Below are 21,603 nucleotides of genomic sequence, written 5' to 3'. Positions count from 1 at the left end.
ATCTGTTACTCCTTTATTAGTCTGTTTATAAATTATTTATACATGGAAGCATAATCTAAAATGTAACAACTTGGTTTTAGTTTAATAGGACTCTTACAGTGCAGTAAAAAATAGAGATGCTGTATAGAAATAGCAAGACTACAGGAGGCAGTCAGTATGTGTAAGTCCACTATGAATCAGTGGTCAAATCCAGCCCCAATCAAAAAGAATTCACTTCCTTGCTTTCTCCTTAAGTGAAAGAAGTAACAATAGAAGTTTCAGAAATTTCATAAAAACACAGATTACAAATGAAACTGCAGAGTCTAAAAAGGAGATAAAATCCCTACATTCCTTTTGCTACTCTCTGGTTTCTTTTTGGTTTGCACCTTCAGAGTACCGGAGTTCCCTGTTATCTCTTACAGTTTTCTGTACACTTCTGTACAAAACGATAGAACTTTAGCTAACATTTATGTCTTTTCTGCAACTTTTGAAGATTTATGTGCTCTAGAATGAGTAGCTTTTTCTTGCTCTAAAAGAGAGTTTCTGGCCCTTTCCAAAATAAAATACAAAATCATTTTTTACTTTCATATAGAATATAGAAACACTGTATGATTTGGAGATAAATTTCACACTTACATGTAATCTTAAAACTAACAAGAATTTGTCAGGTACATTTTATTTTAAGGACAAAGTCTGTATAAATTTACACATTTCATTTTTAGGAGTCCAGTTTCTACAGGTAGTCTGCCTGCATATGCAGGTAACAGTCCAATTTTAATATGGACAGAAAATTGTGATACTTAATGATATTTAGTTGGGGATGCTTATATTGTTAGAGGTTAGGGAGGACTTTTTTTGTATGAGAAGTTAGATATTTAGTGTGAGAAAATTCAGTTATTTAAGAGCAAAAATGGGTAAACAACTAACTGCAGTTATAGTGGAATTTAATACTGTTTAAAGAATAACACTGTTCATTCAAGTAATTAAGGGTTGAATTCTGGAAATGATCATGGGGAACCGTTGACTTTCATCTGGAAACTTTGTGCCTGATCTTGTGGAGCACTGGGCACAAAGCATAAGCAGGAATGGAAAATGTTCAGTAACTACATTTCTAGGAACTCAAGTGCGAGACATTTTAAGAAACTTTTTAAGAGTGGCACTGTCAAATTCTTAATAATTTCAGTTATATAAATATTTATGTATTTCAAAGCTTGCGCTTGAAGTCTATGTAAGGAAATCTGTATTCAGGATTTCCAAACAGTGATATGTGTATCCTGTACAATGAGCCACAATTTAAATTACTTAATGTCTTGATGGAGTTAAGTTTTTGTTTCATTTTGTTTTGTTCTTAGTGTCTTGTATATAATGTTTCTATACAAAGAGATTCTAAAGACTGAAGAAACAATTTCTTCAAACTTTTAGTCATTAGCTATGTACCGAGTTCAATCCTGCATATAACAGTTACAGAAATGTTTCTCCATATGCTTGATAGTTTGTCATTATATGTTTTATAACCTGATCTAGGATAAAGTTCACAATCTCAGTTGCCTTCCTGTGAATCCGATCTCCACACTGACTGTCTCAGTAGCTGGGACAGAAGGGGTCCCAAAGCTCTGCTTCCTCACTTGATTTGGAGGTTCTAAGTTCAGAAATTTGGAACCCTATTTGTTCAGTCTCCACACAATATTTAAAGTTGAGTGGAATGAAGCTGCACCTAAGCTCGCACCTTCTATTGGAATTCATGCTTCAAATAACTTCTTTCCACAAGGAACCCCAAAGGCCACTGGACACTAGTTTCTGCCAACTTTGACAATCCTAGCTGAGATATAGCAAGTCACATGCAAACAAATAAAAAGCAACAAAACAAATATTTTTGTGAAACGGGCTTGTGCTATTAAGATTGATGTAACCGTAGTCATTTATTTGACATTCTGAAGCTGCAAGTATATACAGGTCGATTTAATCTGTATCCTTCATTAGTTATCTACAAATGGGTCCTGTGCCTGTGTCAATATGCAATGAAGAATATACCTATAAACAGCAGGCTGCAGAATCAGCGGTTTGCAGCAACTATTGTAGCTCTTCTGCAGAATCCGGTAGCTTTTATTAAGTGTGTGCAGGCATGAACAGTAGGAAGAAATGTCAGTTTCTGTTGGGATGGAAATAAGAAATTAAAAAATTCAGATAAATGAATTTCTTTTCACGATTCTGCCTGCAGCTTCATCTAAAAGACCTGGACACTAAACAAGAGTTGGGCTTTCACACTGAAGCCCGGTGTCTGTTTGGAGAAGATGGAACTGAGACAGTGACAGAGCTGGCAGCGGTCATGCCAGACAAGCCACCTCTCAGGGGTATGTTGCTGAACTAGAAAAATTAATAGCAGATCAAATGCACACATACATGCACACTAAATTGTGAGCTGCCTAATAGGATGAACACAATGGGCAAGACTGCAAAGCATTTTACATACATTAAATAAATGCTCAAAATTATTTTTGAAGATTCATTTAAATATACCTGTGTAAATGCTGTGGGGTCTTTAATAATGTGTATTGTATTAAAGCATTTTTTTCTGTTTTAAAACAACTTACATGTATTGTTTCCACTAGGCGAAGTACCAGTTTGAAAGTCCGAAAAATGTGTAAAGTCCAGTTAGTGTATTTCTGTTGAAATTTTCAGAAAACAACTGATTTACACTCAGTGAGGTACTAAATCATAGGATTTTAAAAAGGCATGTGCAAAGTCATAATGACATTAATCACAAAAAGAAAAAACAATATTTTATGAAGTTTTCTACAAGCTCCATTTCTGCCCCAGAAGTTCTGTTTCATTTTATCATTATATTTAAAATATGATAACATCTTCCTTTGGTCTGATTACAGTTTATAAAATATTTAGAAAAGAACTCTTATTCATTATACTCTATGAACAGAAGTTTTAGTTAAAATATTTAAAACTTTTTGCCTTTAATATCTAACTGAAGGCTATACTGCAAATGGAAATCTATCTTAACAGTCTGTTACAACATTTAATTCTTCACAAAGCTTACAGAACCCATAAAAAATCCTCTAGCAAGCTGTCTCAAGGAATATGTACTGTATAACTCATCAGCCAAAAGTCATGGCAAGCTATCCTTTGCTGTGAATAATAACAATGCATATCTGTACATATAGCTGTGCCATTTCTCTTGGACATGTTAATTGATACTAGCCATAATTATCAAAATGCCAGACTAAACCAGAATTCAGCTGATCCAGAACAAAAAGTGGATTTCATCTGTTACACCTGTGTTTTTTCTTTGGTAAAATGTTGTTAGAGTAGATAAATCCTACCTGAATTTAAGACCTTCAATTCCTACAAGAATTCAAAGCTTTTTACAAAGCCTGATAATATCAGTGTGACTCCTTCACTTGATTTCTGTGACCACTGAATAAGACTCCAGAACTACAACATTTTCTTTTTCTGTAATGTAAGCATGAATTGTTGCACTGATTCATAAAGGACATTTCATTTGTAATGCTGTGCTGTGCTATTGTGAGGTAGCTAGCAATCTGTATGAAACTCAGACAGAACATTAATGTCAGTTACTATAATTTCGTTCCTTGGTCTTGAAATTAATCTTTTGCCTATGATAAATTGGTTTATAATGTTTGGTAATTACATTGCTAAATAGTCTGATTTGGTAATGCCTTGTGTCACTGTTTTTTCGTGACAGAAGTTCTTTACTTGATCAGTGTTCATACGGGAACATTGCCTGCATCAGGGACTGATGCAGATGTATTTATCACAGTATTCGGAGAGCAGGGAGATTCCTGCAAAAGGAGACTAAGACATTCACATTTTGAAAGAGGACAGGTTAGTACCAAGTCATTTTCCTTAGATGTTTGCTTAATGTGTTTTATTTTATTACTTTCTTTCAGTACCATATTTATTTTCAATTACCAAATACAAGCATTGATGTTACACTGTGGGAACCTGTGGAAAAGATGTGTTGTTTACTAAGTATAGACATTTTACCTGAATTGGGATTACAATTTAAGAATAGTTCAAGTACCAATAAATTTAAAACTCATGAACCATCAGTAACTGTTCTTAGAAACTGGAATTGAACCCAACAACATATAAAATTCTGCCTCTTAATTTTCAGTTATTTGTGAAGCTGGTGTAGAAATATCAGTACTCTTTCCTGTGACTGCTTCTGTTTTTTCTAAAAAAGATTTGTCCAGATATAGTTGAAAGAGATTTTAAATGTGTTAGCTACTGTTTGTTAATTAATCCATTTATACATAGAATTGCAAACACATAAAGCTGCTTGTAAACATATTGTGACTGCTCAAGATAAATCCTAGGAGAAATTTTCTGGTCAACCTTTGCTGATTAGTGTATTAATGATTATATCTACACAACATGTTCACACATACCCTGGACTCAGCCCGGATATGACTAGATAGGATTTAAAGAGACCTTTCAACTGATCAGCTGATGACCCTGTGCAATAAAGCAGGATCCTCTATACTTATTTCATACCATTTCTTAAGATCTCTCATGGCTGAGATGCCACAACTTTCCTAGGTAATCTGTTCCACTGCTTTTCCAGCCTTGCGCTTAAAGAATTCCTCCGTCATTTGCTTTATAATGTCAAAATATTTTCTTGAGCTTAGAAACATAGAAACCAGCCATGTTATCCTTGTGTTCCATAGTCATTGATAATTTTTCTTCCATGAATTTGTGTAAGCTGTTTTTAAACACGTGATGAGCATCCACAATCTCCAGTGGTAGTATGGATGGCACTTGATCTGCAACTGGTGCAAAAAATTCATTTACTAGTTTAATCTGATTTCCCCTCTTCTACTGGAAGACACAGTGAATGATTTTTTCCTTGTCACCTTCTATTTGCCATTCTTGCTTTTATAGACCTCTGTTCTCTGCACACTTGTTCTGTCGCTGGATTGTTCATTGTTCCTTGTGTAGCAGAATGTCTCTTTAATCATCCTACTTACACTTTCCTGTTTCTTTTTCTGACTCTTTAGTAACACATTCGCTACCTCTTTAAAAATCTGAATGAAAAGTGGTAAGCATACATATTTCAATGAAGTCTACCTACCTTTTCATTTACCACTGAGGAAAATTAAATATATCTTTAAAAAGTATGCTTAATCACTCCTTTTCATAGCAGTAGCCTAGTGCTAGATTCATAACAGAGTTTACTGTCCTGGTATCTAGTGAAATTACTACGCATTGGGAGACATTTAATAATTTGTCCATAGTCTCCACACTCAAAGTATTCAGGCATGTTTTTCTTTCCTTTTCTTATATCCTCTTGCAAAACCTCTTTTTGGTAAAAAAAAATGTGATGGTTTGCAGAGTCCAGCTGCCTAAGTCCAAACTGTGCTATGAAAATAAAGAAAGAGGTTTGCAAAGTTGATTGCTTGGATGATATTGTTAACAAGAACATGTTAATTCTTGGCATTTTTGAGGGCAAACTTTTATAGACGTTTAGAAGAATTAATAAAAGAAATACAGGTACGTAGTCTGTGACATAAACTGGAGGTCTAAAAAGAAATAATTTACATTGTCAGTTTTGAGCTGGACATTAATATAGAGTCAGTGACACAGCTGTTAACATTGAAGAAATCAAAGCTGCTATACGAATCATAGAATCATAGAATCATAGGTTGGAAAAGACTGCTAACTTCATCAAGTTCAACCATCAACCCAACATCACCATGCCTAGTAAACCATATCCCCAAGTGCCACATCTACACGTTTTTTAAACACCTCCAGGGATGGGGACTCCACCACCTCCTTGGGCAGCCTGTTCCAATGTCTGATCACTCTTTCAGTAAAGAAATTTTTCGTAATATCTAATCTAAACCTGCCCTGATGCAACTTGAGGCAATTTCCTCTTGTCCTATCGCTAGTTAGCTGGGAGAAAAGACCAACACCTGCCTCAATACAGTGTCCTTTCAGGTAGCTGTAGAGAGCCATTAGGTCCCCCCTCAGCCTCCTCTTCTCCAGACTAAACAGCCCCAGCTCCCTCAGCCACTCCTCATAAGACTTGTTCTCCAGACCTCTCACCAGCCTCGTTGCCCGTCTCTGGACATGCTCCAGCACCTCAGTGACCTTCTTGTAGTGAGGGGCCCAAAACTGAACACAGTACTCGAGGTGTGGCCTCACCAGTGCCAAGTACAGGGGCACGATCACCTCCCTACTCCTGCTGGCCACACTATTCCTGATACAAGGCAGGATGCCGCTGGCCTTCTTGGCCACCTGGGCACACTGCTGGCTCATGTTCAGCCGACTGTCAACCAACACCCCGAGGCCCTTTTCTGCTGGGCATCTTTCCAGCCACTCCTCCCCAAGCCTGTAGCATTGCATGGGGTTGTTGTGACTGAAGTGCAGGACGCGGCATTTGGCCTTGTTGAACCTCATACAGTTGGCCTTGGCCCATCAATCCAGTCTGTCCAGATCCCTCTGCAGACCCTTCCTACCCTCAAGCAGATCGACACTCCCGCCCAGCTTGGTGTCATCTGCAAACTTACTGAGGGAGCACTCAATTCCCTCCTCCAGATCATTGATAAAGATGTTAAAAAAGAGCAGACCCAAAACTGAGCCCTGGGTAACACCACTCATGACCGGCCGCCAGCTGGATTTAACTCCATTCACCACCACTCTCTGCACTCGGCCGTTCAGCCAGTTCTTTATTCAGTGAAGAGTACTTCTGTCCAAACTATAGGCAGCTAGTTTCTCCAGGAGGATGCTGTGGGGAACAGTGTCAAAGGCCTTACTAAAGTCCAGGTAGATGAGATCCACAGCCTTTCCTTCATCCACTAGGCGGGTCACCTGGTCATAGAAGGAGATCAGGTTGGTCAAGCAGGACCTGCCTTTCATGAACCCATGCTGGCTGGGCCTGATCCCCTGGTTGTCCTTCACATGCCCAGTGAGTGCGCTCAGGATGAGTTGCTCCATAATCTTGCCTGGCATCGAGGTCAGGCTGACAGACCTGTAGTTCCCAGGGTCCTCCTTCCGGTCCTTCTTGTAGATGGATGTTACACTGGCGAGCCTCCAGTCATCTGGGACCTCCGCTGTTAGCCAGGACTGCTGACAGATGATGGAGAGTGGCTTGGCCAGCTCCTCCGCCAATTCCTTCCGCACTCTTGGGTTGATGCCATCTAGCCCCATAGACTTGTAAGTGTCCAGGTGGCACAGCAGGTTGTTAACTGCTTCCTCCTGGAGTATGGGAGCTCTCCTTCCCTATATTCCAGCACCGGGGGCTGACTATCCTGGGAATAACCAGTCTGACTATTAAAGACTGAGGTGAAGAAGGCGTTAGATCCCTCAGCCTTTTCCTCATCCTTGTTGGCAATATTTCCCCTCACATCCAATGGGGATGCCAACTCTCCTTGGCCCTCTTTTTGTTGTTGATGTATTTGCAAAAACATTTTTTGTTGTCCCTTACAACAGTGGCCTGCCTGAGTTCTAGCTGGGCTTTTGCCTTTCTAATTTCCTCTCTGCATGACCTAACGAGACCCCTGTACTCCTCTTGAGCAGCAGAGGAGTGCTCAGAGTCTTCCCAAGCAGACCCTTTTTCTTAGGTGATCTGTTTTTGTGCTGTGGACCGTGAAAGTTTTCTTCAGCCTAGATATTTTGTGTATTCATGTTCTTCATTGTGCAACAGATTCTTAGGAAAAGGTTGAGCAGTGAGATGGCAAAGTGTTCTCATGATCCTATGGTAATAAATATGAAAGTTGATGGCAGAGAATGCAGAAGAACCTCACTGTATGGGTAATAAAATGTCAGATGAATATAATTGTACCTAACTGTAAAGAAATGGCTGTGAGTGGGAAAAACTTCTTAAAGTTGCATGCAAAATGATGGACTCTGAGAAGGTTTTTACCCGTAGGAAAGTGACCTTGGCATTAGGATAGTTCGGTAATTACATCTGTCCAGTGCTCAGTAGAGACAAAACCAATTTAAAACAGATCAGATCAAATGTTTAGGAATTATTAGAAAAAGAAAATAACAGCCACCCCAGAGCAGAAAATACAGTTGTGCCCCAAGGTAAGTTCTCTGGTGCAGATGCATAATAGATGCTGTGTTTTGTTCTGATTCACTTGTCTTAAGAAGTGCAAGAAGAATGTCAAGTGATATGAAACATCTTCTATACAAGGAACAAGTAAGAAAACAAGTACTGTTTGACCTGGAAAAGGGATGATGAGAGGAAGGGAGAGGGAGATAAGAAAAAGAAAATGGCAGAAAGAAATTAGTAATTCTACTTTCTCATGAAATACAAGGACTCAAGGGCATTAAATGAAACCTGCAGGTGGCAGATTCCAAACAAAGGAGGTGGCTTTTTGCACAGTGCATAATTAATCCATTTTACTTTCTGGCACAAGATATTGCAGATGGTAAGATGCACGTTGGTGCAAAAAGCCATTGCACATTGTCATAGAAGACAACTTTCCACTGAGGGCTGTTAAGTGCAAAGGCACAATCTCTGGCTCAGGAAATCTCTGAACCACAAATTGCTAAAGCCTGAGAGACTTTACATTCAAGAAGCATCTTTATATATTTGCCCTGTTTTTCAACTCTTCCCTAGAAATCTGTTGTTGGAAGTTGCTGGCAACAGTATACTGTACTAGATGGATCTGCGGTCTGACATACTACTACCAGTCTTACATTATTTTTATATAGAAGTAGATTATTAAAAAAGTCAGAATGAGGTTTTAATGACAATATTTAAGAACAGAAGGTGTAAAGAAGGGATGTAAAGAGCAAGCTGTCTTGAGAGGCAAGATTACATCAGCAATGTCCCTGGAATATATGGAATGGACAGGCAAAGAAAGTTAAGGAGACTTGAGATATGAAAAAAGGATCTCTCTTGACTGATGAAGGACTGGAATATAAGGAAAAGCTAAGAAGACAGAAAAATGCAACAAAATGTGAGAAAAGAGAGTAAAGTTGACTTAATTACTGCAGAAATAAGGCTGGTTTATATTTATTTAAGTAATAGTATGTCTAACTTTTTCAGCAGTTTAATGGGTTAAATAAATGGGGATTGTAATCTTGCCTAGATAACACCTTATCTAAAGTTAGACAATTTAAATAAAATCTTTTTGGCTTTCATTAATTAATGTTCCAGTAGTGTGTTTAATGCAGTTCTGAATGTCTTCATACTGAGGGGGAAAAAAAAGAAATGTAATGACATCAACCAAAAGTACATTCTTGCTAATGCTGAGGGAGTAGCCAATTTAATGTATTATTATGAGAATTCATTGATAACAATGGGTGATTATGACCACTGTTGTCTAATGACTGTTAATTATTATCACAGAGAATGAGACTAATGATAGGTCCGTTTTTCAGACAGAGTTAGCTGTGAAGGAACATGAATATTAGCAATACAGGCTATTTCCTGTAAGTCAAGGGTCATGTCGACTGACAAGTAAATTATATTTGGCTCAGAACTACAAAGAATAAAATTAAAAAGCAATGAGTCCTCCAAAAGAGTTATTTACAAGATGTTCCTCGCAGCTAGATCCTCTTTTGGGCTCTGCATGCATTACATGAAGGGGTATAACTTACCATGGTAACTGTTTGGGGAGATCATGGATAGAACAAGGCAAGAATGCGGGAAGTCCTAAGGCTGTGATAGGAATAATAACTCTGATGTTTTATTTTTCTGAGCACATTGTAAAGGATAATTTGACACAGACAGGAGAATGGACCAGATGACATAACTCTTTCTAAAAATCATCTTTTCCTTCATTGCTTTCTGGTCCTAATGCTTTTTCCTGCCTGGTGGCAAATTGGTTGGCAAAAAATAAAAATTATAGCGTCTGTTTCTACTATCCATCTGGGTTTTTTTTAATGTCACCCACACACATGCCCATGTATCTACCCACCCACTCACATTATCTCTTGCATGGAACACATTCATTCTCTCACTCACATAATTTATTCATCCCAGCATGCACTAGTGCAGTTGCCATTTAGCTTTTGTTTACTGGTAGCTGTAGCAATATTTAAACAGATGTCTATTTACATCCGAAGAGCACATCAATTGTTGCCTGTATGCGTGCACAGCCTTAGTTATAGTTTCTAATGTCAGTATCTTCCTTTGTTCGCATAGTCATCAACAGTGTCAGTATTTCTGTTCAGAGCTGAATAATATGGCATTTCCCATCTGAGAAATAGGATGTCTTAGAATATAAAAGACTTCGAAATGTTTAAAAATAAAATGCTCTATCTAAACTGAAGTTCATTTTACTAGGCCTATCCTGATATTTGAAGCACTCCCTTTCTTTCAGTTATGAGGGATTCGTTGAACTTCATTTTTCATGAGAATTCTGTGAGTAAATTAATGATCAGAGGTTTCCTTCTACCCAAAATGATGGGATGTTTTCCATAATAAAGCCTGGGATGTAGTGATCATGAACAAGGAAGAATGTACATGTTCAAGAATGCACATATTTTCTGAACAGGGTCTTCAAATACGAATGTCACCCTATAATATGTTTCTTTACTATCAGAAAGGAAAAGATACTTCATCATTGAAAGGAATCTGTCTTTCCAAATGTAATCTTCTTAAAGATGGACAATAAAATATATGGTTTAACCAGTTTGCTATTCATTTTACCTTTACCTTCTCAGGTTTGTTTCTTTGAAATGAGAGCAGTAGACCTTGGACAGTTAAGCAAAGTGCTTGTTGAGCACCATAATGTGGGTTATGGAGCTGGATGGTACCTGGACCAAATTGTCATCCATGAATCAGGCAAGACTGATGGACAATACGCATTTCTTTGCCAGCAATGGTTAGACAGCGGAGTTGGTGATGCACAGACAGAACGAGTATTGAAACTTCTTGGAAAAGTCAGGAATGGGATGTTGACAGGAAGGATTTATGGTAAGGTCCAAAATCATCAAATCTCCTTCCAGCTTTCATTTTAATTATAATTCATATTATTTTTGGGGTTTTTTTAAGACTGAAACCAAAATACAGAAATAATCTTGAATGTGAGTTGCATCTCTCACACAAATTGCCTCTCCAAACACTTTACAGAGCTGGTAAATACAATTTTAACATTCAGGGAAGAAAGACTAGAGCAGAAGGGAGATATTAAGCGATGGATGCAATGAAGGAACTATGTTTTTGGTTGAGACTAGAAAAAAGCTGAAGCAGAAAGAGGTAGGTTGTTCCATATGGCAGTCAATGCAGAGCAGAAGGCCCCTGCAACAGTGATAAAATCACAAGAAGAGATACAAAAACTCTTTTAGCAGAATGAGATTTTCCCGTATGTTCATGTATTTGCAGAAATCATTTGCTTTTATTTGCAGTTTCCTTTTTTGCTTACATCAGTGGCACATGTTCTTGCAAACAGCTAGTTGACCTGAACCTAATATCCTACTCAAATTGTTTAATGAAAAAAAGACCAAAATTCAGAAACAACTTAGACACTGAAAACACGATAAGTCTTTTATGCTTTGCCAGGGTACTGGATTTCTTAGTGCTCTCCCATGTCTTCTTTGCAGAGGTGTAAAATGTTGGTTTGGGTCCATTTATGAAATCTGAATCAAAACTGGTAGACCAAACTATGTAAAGTTTAACTAATCTGAAGGTATGAATTTTCATTCTATATCAGCAGTTCTGTAAATGGATCTTTATTAATTTATATGCTCATGGATATTTCATTCTATGCTCAGAGGTTTTATATTATACTCACTTGCAGACACAGTTAGTAGCGTGTACCCTCATATTTAGCTACCTATGCTTAGTCCACTAGCAAATATATCATCTAAGGAAACAGAAGAATAATGTCACTGAGACAACAGAAGGAATACCATGGAAATATAAGCATAGAAATAGCAGCTAGAGCAGTGACAACTTCAGAATAAGAAATACCTGTATTGCACCACTGCAAGTATTCCGGGTGTCTAAAAATGTTGATTCCATAGGTGCTCTATATAATCCACAGAGTGAGGCAGGAGTCTCCTGAGGGTAATTCAGAGCAGAAGCCCAAGGTTGGTCAGAGTCTGTTGCATCTTTCCTCACCGATAATACGAAAAGTGAGAGAAATCTTGCACCCTTGATCGTGCACCTTAATTCGTGTCTGAATGTAGCTATGTAAAAACATTGTCTTTCGTCTGTTTCCCACACAGATATATTCCTCAAAAACCTGAGTGCAGATTTCCTAATATTTTCCAGTCTGTGATTATTAATACTCATCTCTCTATCTGTGGAAAATCAGTTCTGGTCTGGATGCGCAATAACTTTAGAAAGAATATGACAAGTAAGCAGACAGCCTATAAGGAATGGAGAAATAAAAGACTGATCAGCAAAGAGCGCTATACTTTAGAGGTCATAAAGTGTATGGATACAATGGGACTTACTAAATGTCAAGCTGAGTCAGATTTTATAAAAGAATTGAAACAAATAGTAGAGGTTCTTCAAGCATTTACTTATAAAAAGAACCTGGAAAGACGTGTAGCTATGTAGGAAGAGTAGAGTGAAGACTGAAGGTGATGTAGGTAAAATCCCCAAACAAATAGAATACGTCGTCTCTGTTTTCATTAAGGAACCATAATGCTGGGAAGGGAAGCAAAACCAAAATTACTAGTGGGAATGAGGATATTGGAAGTCACCAGATCTGAAATGCAAATAGAACTTTGAGTTTCATGTAGTCAAACAGTGACAACCAAGGAGTTGTTATCCCAGAATATTAAAGGAATTGGAAAATGATGTGGCAGATCTAGTAGCAAGGATTTTAAACAATTTTATGAAGACAAAAGGTATGACTTGAAAATAGAGAAGCTAATACCTCCGTCTAAAAACTAGACCTATTAATTGATGACATGCAAACTTTTATAACACACTTTAAAGAATAGTTAAGATAATAGAGGCAAACAGTAAATGAGAGAGAATGCATCATGACTTTACTAAAGATAGATTGTAAAACAAAGTTGACACTCTTTAGAAATATCCTCCAGTAAATGTGATGACATCGAATCTGTCTAAATTTCAGTACTGAATTTTCTTTACTTTATGGGAAATTATTAGGTAATAATAAGAAAGTGGAAAGTAGTAGTAAAAGGAAGAATTGTAAAAGCTGGGGAAGAAAAAATGAATGTGCTGATGAAATCTGTTGGTACTACAAAGCTGAGAGTACTACCAGGAGATGAAGAGATTGTGTGATATACTTTGAGAACCGGAGGAAAGCAATGGAACTGAATGCTGTAGCACAAAACTTGAACACAATTAGGCATAAACACAACTAAATATTTGAGCTCTTAATTCTGGTACAGATTCCTGATTTCTATTGATTTTTTGGGGAAGTTAGTAACTAAGTAGTAGCTAAGAGTTTAAAAACTGTATTGGATCTCTATCCTCATGTCTAGTAATGGCAGGATATGACTAGGAGAAATACTTGTGTTTGTTATACAATCGCAGGATCATTTTTGAGACACTGATGTGACATGGCTGTGAGTAGAGTAATTGTGACCCCACGATGTAAGTAGGCATTTTCAGTGAAGATTGAAAGAATTACTGCTACTACAGAGAAAAAGTGATATTTAATGCTGTGTGCAATTGTGGTCACTTCTGTCCAGAAGTATTGGTTCAAGCTGGAACAGCTGTAAAGAACACATGATGACTGGGAATATGGCAAGTCTTTGTTGTGAAAAGGTGTTAAAAAAACTTGACATATTCAGACTAGTAAATTAAATGCTCAAAATGGACACAGTTATGATTTATCAAATTAATGGTGGCTGACACATCCAGGAGGGAAAAGTGTTACTTAAACTAAAGGACAAGGTTGTCTTAAAAATAAATGGCTTTCAGCAGTTCATTAATGCCATTCTGAGAAAATTAAAAGATTTTTGAGAAAGAAAGAATGATTTTTTCACATAGCACTCTTTTAGACTTAAGAGAAGGAAAGAAGCGTAATGTAGCTGCTTTTAAATTTGATCTTGACAAATTTATCAGAGTTCATACAACACACTTAACACCTAATAGCAGCATATAGTACTGTATGATCCAACAGAGACGGTCCTCCTACTCAGTCTTCCTAGGCAGCTATACATTGATATTTTAAAAGCTTAATATTTTAGTACCAAAGGGCCAAAAAATCTTGGATTAGGTCACAGGGGATATGATAAATTTTAATTTTACTTCCTTTTTTTCATGGGTATCATTGATTTCATTTATATTTAATGTTCATGGACATGAAAATGGTAGCTATTTATGATTGTCCATAAAGTCATAACATATGAAGTTATTTTAGATTATTTTAAAGATGGTGAGTACTACCTTTTTACTTTCACAAAGTCCTGAATTTATGGCACAGATCCTCATCCGATCTAAAGTAATAAAGCTTTATTTGCATTAATTTACAGTAGAAGATAAAGATTTTACTGTTGTGGTTAGGAAGCTGAACTTTACAGAACTATAGACATAAGTGGAGAAAGTCACTGTTTCCTCTACTTAAAGTAAAATACCCTGTTTTACAAAATAGTTATTTGAAATTATTAACTTCATAGTTGGCCTCACTTTGCATAAACAGAGCTAAGTTATCTTAACAAAAAAAATGGTCGCTCTCAATTCTGCACCAGCCCAAGTGGCCAAAGCCTCTCTGTAGGAGTCATGATCTTTTAAAATGGAAAACATGGGTTTCATAGCCCTGAATTTTCCATATATTCTGTTGACATGAATTAAAATGTTAAAGCTAGCTAAATCAGTGGGATTTTTTTGATGGGTACAAATTCCTGATCCTGAAAACTGTCTTGCTGATTGTAAGTTTAAGTAAATATCTGTTCAGTACAGAGTTACAGAAGCTACTCAGGAGCTTACCTGGTATCATTTTGCAGTCCTTAGGAGGCTTCAGGTGACTGCCAATTTATCTAGAATGTTTAAGAGACTAAGTGCTTCAAACCAGACCTATAGTTTGAACATGAGCTACTATTCTTTTACAATACAATTTTGCATTTTTTTTTAAACTAAAACTGCTGGATTTGAGTGTTTTCTGTGTCCTGAAAGCAGGCAAATATATGTGCTGTTACATAGCACTATTTTTAATCTCAGCAAACATCACTTCTTCACAGAAGAAATGGATGAAGCTTTGTACTTCGCTGGCATGATAATTGTGGTGATAGGTCATAAAAATATCACATTTTAAATTCTGAATCAGTTTATCTCATTAGCATCTTGTTATAGAATATATGTAGCAGAATCACAGAATGGTAGGGGTTGGAAGGGACCTCTGTGGGTCATCTAGTCCAACCCTCCTGCCGAAGCAGGGTCACCTACAGCAGGCTGCACAGGACCTTGTCCAGGCGGGTCTTGAATATCTCCAGAGAAGGAGACTCCACAACCTCCCTGGGCAGCCTGTTCCAGTGCTCCGTCACCCTCAGAGTGAAGAAGTTCTTCCTCATGTTCAGACGGAACTTCCTTTGCTTCAGTTTGTGCCCCTTGCCCCTTGTCCTGTCGCTGGGCACTACTGAAAAGAGTTTGGCCCCATCCTCCTGACACCCACCCTTCAGATATTTGTAAGTATGTATTAGGTCCCCTTGCAGACTTCTCTTCTTCAGGCTGAACAAGCCCAGCTCCCTCAGCCTTTCCTTGTAGGATAGATGTTCCAGCCCCCTCATCATCCTCATAGCCCTCCACTGGACACTCTCCAGTAGCTCCTCATCTTTCTTGAACTGGGAAGCCCAGAACTGGACAGAGTACTCCAGATGAGGCCTCACTTAACATTCTAGTTTAAGCAGCTCCTCAAAAAGTTAAAATGAAAAAGGACCCTCTCCTGACCAAAGGAAAACTTGATAACCAGTACTATCTAGTAGAAAATATGCTGCACTTTTTTTTTCCTGCAGAGGAAACATTTATGAGGGGAAAAAATCAACAGATTGGCATGGCTCTTCGTAAGTCTCTAATATGGAACTGGCAGTCTTATCTGCATAGTGCTGCTGAACTGGCCCGTCTCTAAAGGGTCAGCTATCACTACGGAAGGGCTGGTGTCCGAATCTGCTTCTCACTAAATCAATCATAATGAGTGAACCTGTTATGTGCCAGTATTTTACCTCAGTACAAAGTTGGGAATGGGTTACTAGTCACTCACTAACTCAGCCTGTTACAAATTGCTGTGTTTTGGATGTTCAGCAAACCCATTAATTTTTTTCTACTGTTTTTTTTCCACAGGGACTTGGGATATCCTTGTGACAACTAGTGATATTCCTCCTAGTTCCATAAATCCTAAAATGTCTCTAACTGTATGTGGTGAAAAAGGTACCTGTACTTCAGTCATGTTCCCCAAAGGATCCCTTAAAAGAAAAGAGATTTATGAGACTTCAATTGAACTAAATAAGAAATTCAGTACTATATCCAAAGTTCGTCTAGAAGTTGAAGAAGCTGGAGAAGGAGAGACTTGGCATTGCTGTGAGGTAAAAAATAAAAACTAAAGAAATTACTTATTGTGTCTTTATTGTAAAATTCTCCCTTTTTCATATTCTATAGTTATTGCTTTCAGTTTCCAGTTCTGTCTGAAATGACATAATTTTTATTTTACAAAAGTAAGTGCATCTGGTAACAACACTTCTAGAGTGATAACTTCAGAGACTGCTTGAAATATTTACTAGGATATCTATGGATAGTAAAAAACTTGTAAACTTAGGTAGATTTCCGAAGGGCGTATATACAGATGTGTCATAATCTATATCATATCCAGTGGTGTCTTTTCAGAACTGTGCCCACTGGCATAGACTGCAGTATTTACATAACTCCAAATTGGCTGTTGCATGTTGTAGACCCAGTGATCCAAGGCAAATAATTAAGCCAGACACTAGAAATGCCTTTTGATGAAAATATCTGCCTTTTAAGTTGGCATGTGAAAAAAAGAAGTGAATAGCAAAAGTGACAATCTTTCTTCCAATGTCCAAGATACTGAAGCCAAAATCTGACATCACACTGAAATTGCTGTGACACTTCACTACACAAAAAAATATCTTTATCCTCTTATGCTGGCAAAATAAAAAGTGTAAGAGAAAAAAGCATCTTCTTCCAAATTGCAGACACACTTTAGTGCATTAATGTTTGCATTTTGTTCTCATTAAAAACTGGAGAAAAAAATAACTTTCCTGTCCAATACATGATATTAGTGAGCTGAACCCCCTGACATTTAAATGATAAACAGGTTGTTGATTTCATCTTTGTAGACAGATGAAATAGTAATCTAAAAACTCTATTAATAAAATTAAGTCTTGTTCTTGGATATTGTAGGAGACAGTGGATTGCAGTAAAAATTTCAGAATGGAAACTTGACATTTATCAGCTTGTTTTGCGTCGTTAGTTCAAAACAACAACTCCAAGCTGAGTTAGAAAAAAAATCAACATCATTTATATAAGTAAAGAAAAGATGTACATTTACATTAGGTATTATTAGAAAGAGAAAGAAAATACTAATTTCCCTGCTTTGGGCCGTATGTAAATTATTGGGGTTTTAGGAAGACATTTCCTCTGTTATTCCATGGATTCCATAGCAAGACTGGCTGACTCCTGGTATGAAATAACTAGGTTGGTATAAAAGGTTGTGGACAATATCTGTTATTAAAGAAGGGTTAGCAGTCTATTTACACTGCTGGTTAGAACCAGGATGGTCATTTTTATGCTATTTTATTTCGATTTTACAAGATTGCACCTCATTGAGAGTCTGTGATTTCCCCCTTCTATCACAAGTAAACAGAGATGCAGTTGGTTGAATTCCACATTTAGATTCAGAATTCATTTTTATAACCATAACTACAAAATAAATCTCTTGATGTTTTTGAGGAAGTTGAAATCATTATAAAAAGATGCCCAGAAAAAAATTAATGAAGATATGCTTTATTTCTGAAACATGTAATAGCTAATGCCTTTATTCTTGCTTCTTTCACTTCTTGCAGAAATAAAGCACAGTAAATGAAATCTGATTTTCAATAAACTGTTTAGGAATGTAGAAGTTAGTATGAAAGGGAAAGTATATTAACATTATACTTTACACTGCATTTTAAAAAATCTTTGCCATGTGTCTGTCATAGTGAAAAATAATAGGAGTCTTTTGAAGACAAAATAATGCTACTACCTCACAGTGACAATTGTTAACCAAAGATGGTTGAGCTTGCTGCATTAAGGGTTTGGTCATTTTAGTGAGTTAGGTCATGAAGAAACATTTGGGTGAATTCTCTGTGCCCTTTTCAAAGCGGGGTTAATTCCTGCAAAAGATTTTCAAACATGTCCGCTGGTCTAGCTTTCAATAGTTTAGAAAATGGTGCTTTGTCTCTTAGTGTAGCTGGTAGTACCATAGTGTAAGACACTTTGTTATTAAAATACTTTTTCTTATGGTAAGACTAAGCTACTTAGCTCAGGATCCCCCTTTTATTATTTTATATGCAGGATGTCATAGAAATTAAAAATATTTAGTAACATACTCTATATATTCATATGATACATATGCGCAAATCTATATACATGCCATAAAACATTCTTAATTTCTGTTTTTCAGTTTTTCCCAGAAGCACTTCATTTTCTTTCTGCTGTTACTCAGAATGAGAAACATTCTGCACTGAAAAATGTTGTGGCATATTGATATTTCTCACAAGCAGAAATGAGCATATCAACACTTAGGTTTTTTCCACATGCTGGATGAATAGGTTACATAAAAGAACCTTTTTGAATCATTCCAAATATTTTTTTTCCCTTACTGCCATCTCTACAGCAATAATGTTGACAACATTTTAATTATTTTTAATTGGGAAAGACATCTATTCCTTCTCTTTTAATAGGCTGCTTTGAAAAACGTTTTAGAAAAATTTATTTCCTCTTCTTTCTTAATATTGGGATGATGTGTCATAACTGTTTAATAATATGTCTTTTGCTAGAGTTTCCATTAGAGCACAACAGATGCTGAAGTTATTTCTTTCTGCTCTTTGCTAAGGTAAAGCTTCAACACAGAGAAAGTAAAAATGTTCTAGAATTTCCATTTTGTCGCAACTTTGCAGATGAAGAAGGAGGAAGAGTGGCTGAGCTTCCAGTTCTCACAGCTGGCTCTCCTTTTCCAGCAGGTTTGTCACAAATCAGAAACACTGGAAAAGATTTGGTCAGTGATGATGGCTGATTTTCCAAGTGGTCCAAAGGATTTAGGAGATACTTTCTATTCGTTTTAGCAAGTGATGCATGGCTTGGTCCAATCCACTCCAGTGTTTAAAAAAAAAAATATCAGCCCCTGTAACTGAGCATTGTGCATTCAAGTCTGATTGGTACCAGTCTGTGACTCGCAAAGGAGCAAGGATGCGGCACTGAAAATACTAAAAAAGTTTTGAACTGTACTCAGAGTTCAGCTTTTTTACAATACTATGATTTGTTTCTCTCTCAGAGGAAACAAAGGAAATCCAGAGGAAATAACTCTCCTACTGTAATTTCAGATAAGCAGGAGTTCCATGGCCCCTCACAACAGAGTCTCCTCTGTTTGTGTTCCTAAAATTTCAGGTGTTCTCCTTCTGCGACCTAGCAGTTATATGTCATGAAACACCTTCATGCGAGTTGCACCTTGATCACCTCAACAATAGATTCTTTTAGTTTGCTCTGTGTTTCTTAAGAGGTTTTATAATCAAATTTCATGAACAATGGAAGAGCTCTTGTCCTAAATGGATATTCTACCATGAGAATATGACAGTCTCCTCCATGTGTTTCCCAGGAATTAAGGGTTTAGATTAATAGCCCAAGTAACCTGTGTATTCCTTGCCTTTTCTGCTGTGCTTTCAAAGATAGTCTCAAGAAAAGCACTTGAGCAGAAGCTTCTTGAATGTGAATTTGAGAAGAGTACTGCTGGGGTATTCCCTGAGAAAGCTTTTTGTCTTTTAAATACTTTTTTTCCTTTCTGTAAGAGCACAATTGTTTAAACCTTTACAAATGCTGCTCCTCTTTCTTGGAGCATTTAACATGGGGACAGATACTGCTTTCTTTACCTTCTCCCCATATTTTTCCTCTTTGTTAACAGAACATATTGGGCATGTGGCTTCTTTCCTATTTCGGGGCCAGATCACCAGGGTGTTCTGCATTTCTCTGGGAGTACAAACAGTTACTTAACTTAAACAGTGATCTAAGAAATGCCCAGCTGAAGAGTTGTAAGACAACATGTCAGAGAATACAAAATACTTCTTGAAATCCTCTGCTGAGGCCAGTAACTGACTGGTAGAGTATACAACTGGACCATGATCCAGAGGAAATACAAAAGTTACTGCCTTTCTGACAGAGTTCAGCTTTATTTGAACTCCGTGAGCCTCAGAGCAGAGATGTGCCTTTTGAGTCATTTAGTATCATCCATAGCCTAGGAACTGTTTCATAGGAGTGTTACATATTTAAATGCATACGAGTGTGTGGTAGAGTATTATTTACATGTTTTTACAACAATTTGTGATGTGTTTATTTTTCTTTAATTTTCTCTTCTGCCTGTGTTCGGGCCCACTCACAAAGTATTTAGCTTATTATTCCCTACAACAGTGGTTCTTAAATTTTAATTACAATGCTTCTATGTGCTTTTCTAAGCATTATTATATTTTTTGGCCTTTTGATCACCCTGGGTAGGACCAAAACTGAAAATATAATAGTAGTAATTAGTAGTAGCACTTTATTAAATAACATATTTTTTTGTAACCAATTAAACTTTGGTAAACCTTTAATCTTTTTTTCTGAACAGTGAAGAGCTATGTTCTCAATATCACTACGGGAGCATCCCCTGGGTCAGGAACAGATGCAGATGTGTATGTTACGCTGCAAGGCCTTTTGGGAGATACTGGCAGAAGAAAGTTAATCAGAAGAGGAGGTGACAATTTCTCTAAAGGAAAGGTATACTTATAATTTCTGTATGATAATTTGCACTTTTATAACCCAGTCCAATTCATGCGGACTTAATAGGAGTAGGGTAGAGTCTATGAAGTCCAGTTTGGCTCTGTGATTGCAAGTGCACATGTATGTGAATATCTAGATCTATCTTATGTGAAAAATAGTGATGCTTATGCAGCTGATGCTAACAATGCTGATAAAGTAATAAAAAAATCATAGAATCATTAAGGTTGGAAAAGACCTCTAAGATCATCAAGTCCAACTCTCGATCTAACACCACCATGCCTACTAAACCACATCCCAAAGTGCCATGGGTGCTCATGCTACATCATAGATCTTTACGTCTATCTTAGAGAATATGCTCAGATAGCAAAAATATTCTTTGGATTCTCTTCTGATCTTTATAATGTTGCTCCCTTATGAAGAAAACTGAATACCTTCTGTTACAGAAGATGTGAAGTGACTATATCCAGTGCTTTTAGCTTTAATTTTGCAAATATTGAAGGTCTTCAGTGACCAGCCTGTGGTTTTCCTGCATATTTGCAGGAACCACATAACCATAGTGTTATGAAGATACTCTGTTTCCTTTAACGCCTCTTTTCTTCCCATGCCATTCTTCAGGCTAAGGCTCCTTTCCCCGGCTTTTGCCTTTCCACTGCCAGTCTGCCCCACAGCCTGGCTCTTGATCTCTCTCCAGACAGTCGGCCACTACCTTCCACAGTTTTCTTAGATCTACCAAGAGAGTCATTCATCTA

At 37.2% G+C, this 21,603-nt stretch overlaps 1 protein-coding gene across 1 annotated transcript in view; it reads left to right on the top strand.

The window, feature by feature from the left end:
• Positions 1–21,603, top strand: part of RP1 (RP1 axonemal microtubule associated) — a 196,656-nt gene that overhangs the window by 143,469 nt on the left and 31,584 nt on the right. The window contains exons 41-46 of the mRNA XM_075415269.1: positions 2,198–2,330; positions 3,695–3,834; positions 10,633–10,885; positions 16,172–16,413; positions 18,942–19,068; positions 20,703–20,851. Of these exons, the coding sequence (XP_075271384.1) occupies positions 2,198–2,330; positions 3,695–3,834; positions 10,633–10,885; positions 16,172–16,413; positions 18,942–19,068; positions 20,703–20,851 (1,044 nt within the window). The remainder of the gene's footprint in view (positions 1–2,197; positions 2,331–3,694; positions 3,835–10,632; positions 10,886–16,171; positions 16,414–18,941; positions 19,069–20,702; positions 20,852–21,603) is intronic.

This window comes from Opisthocomus hoazin, chromosome 3 (genome assembly GCF_030867145.1).
Source record: "Opisthocomus hoazin isolate bOpiHoa1 chromosome 3, bOpiHoa1.hap1, whole genome shotgun sequence".
Classification (NCBI taxonomy): Eukaryota; Metazoa; Chordata; class Aves; order Opisthocomiformes; family Opisthocomidae; genus Opisthocomus; species Opisthocomus hoazin.
The sequence above is the reverse complement of the archived record's forward strand: the minus strand, read 5'-3'. Positions and strand labels throughout refer to the sequence as shown.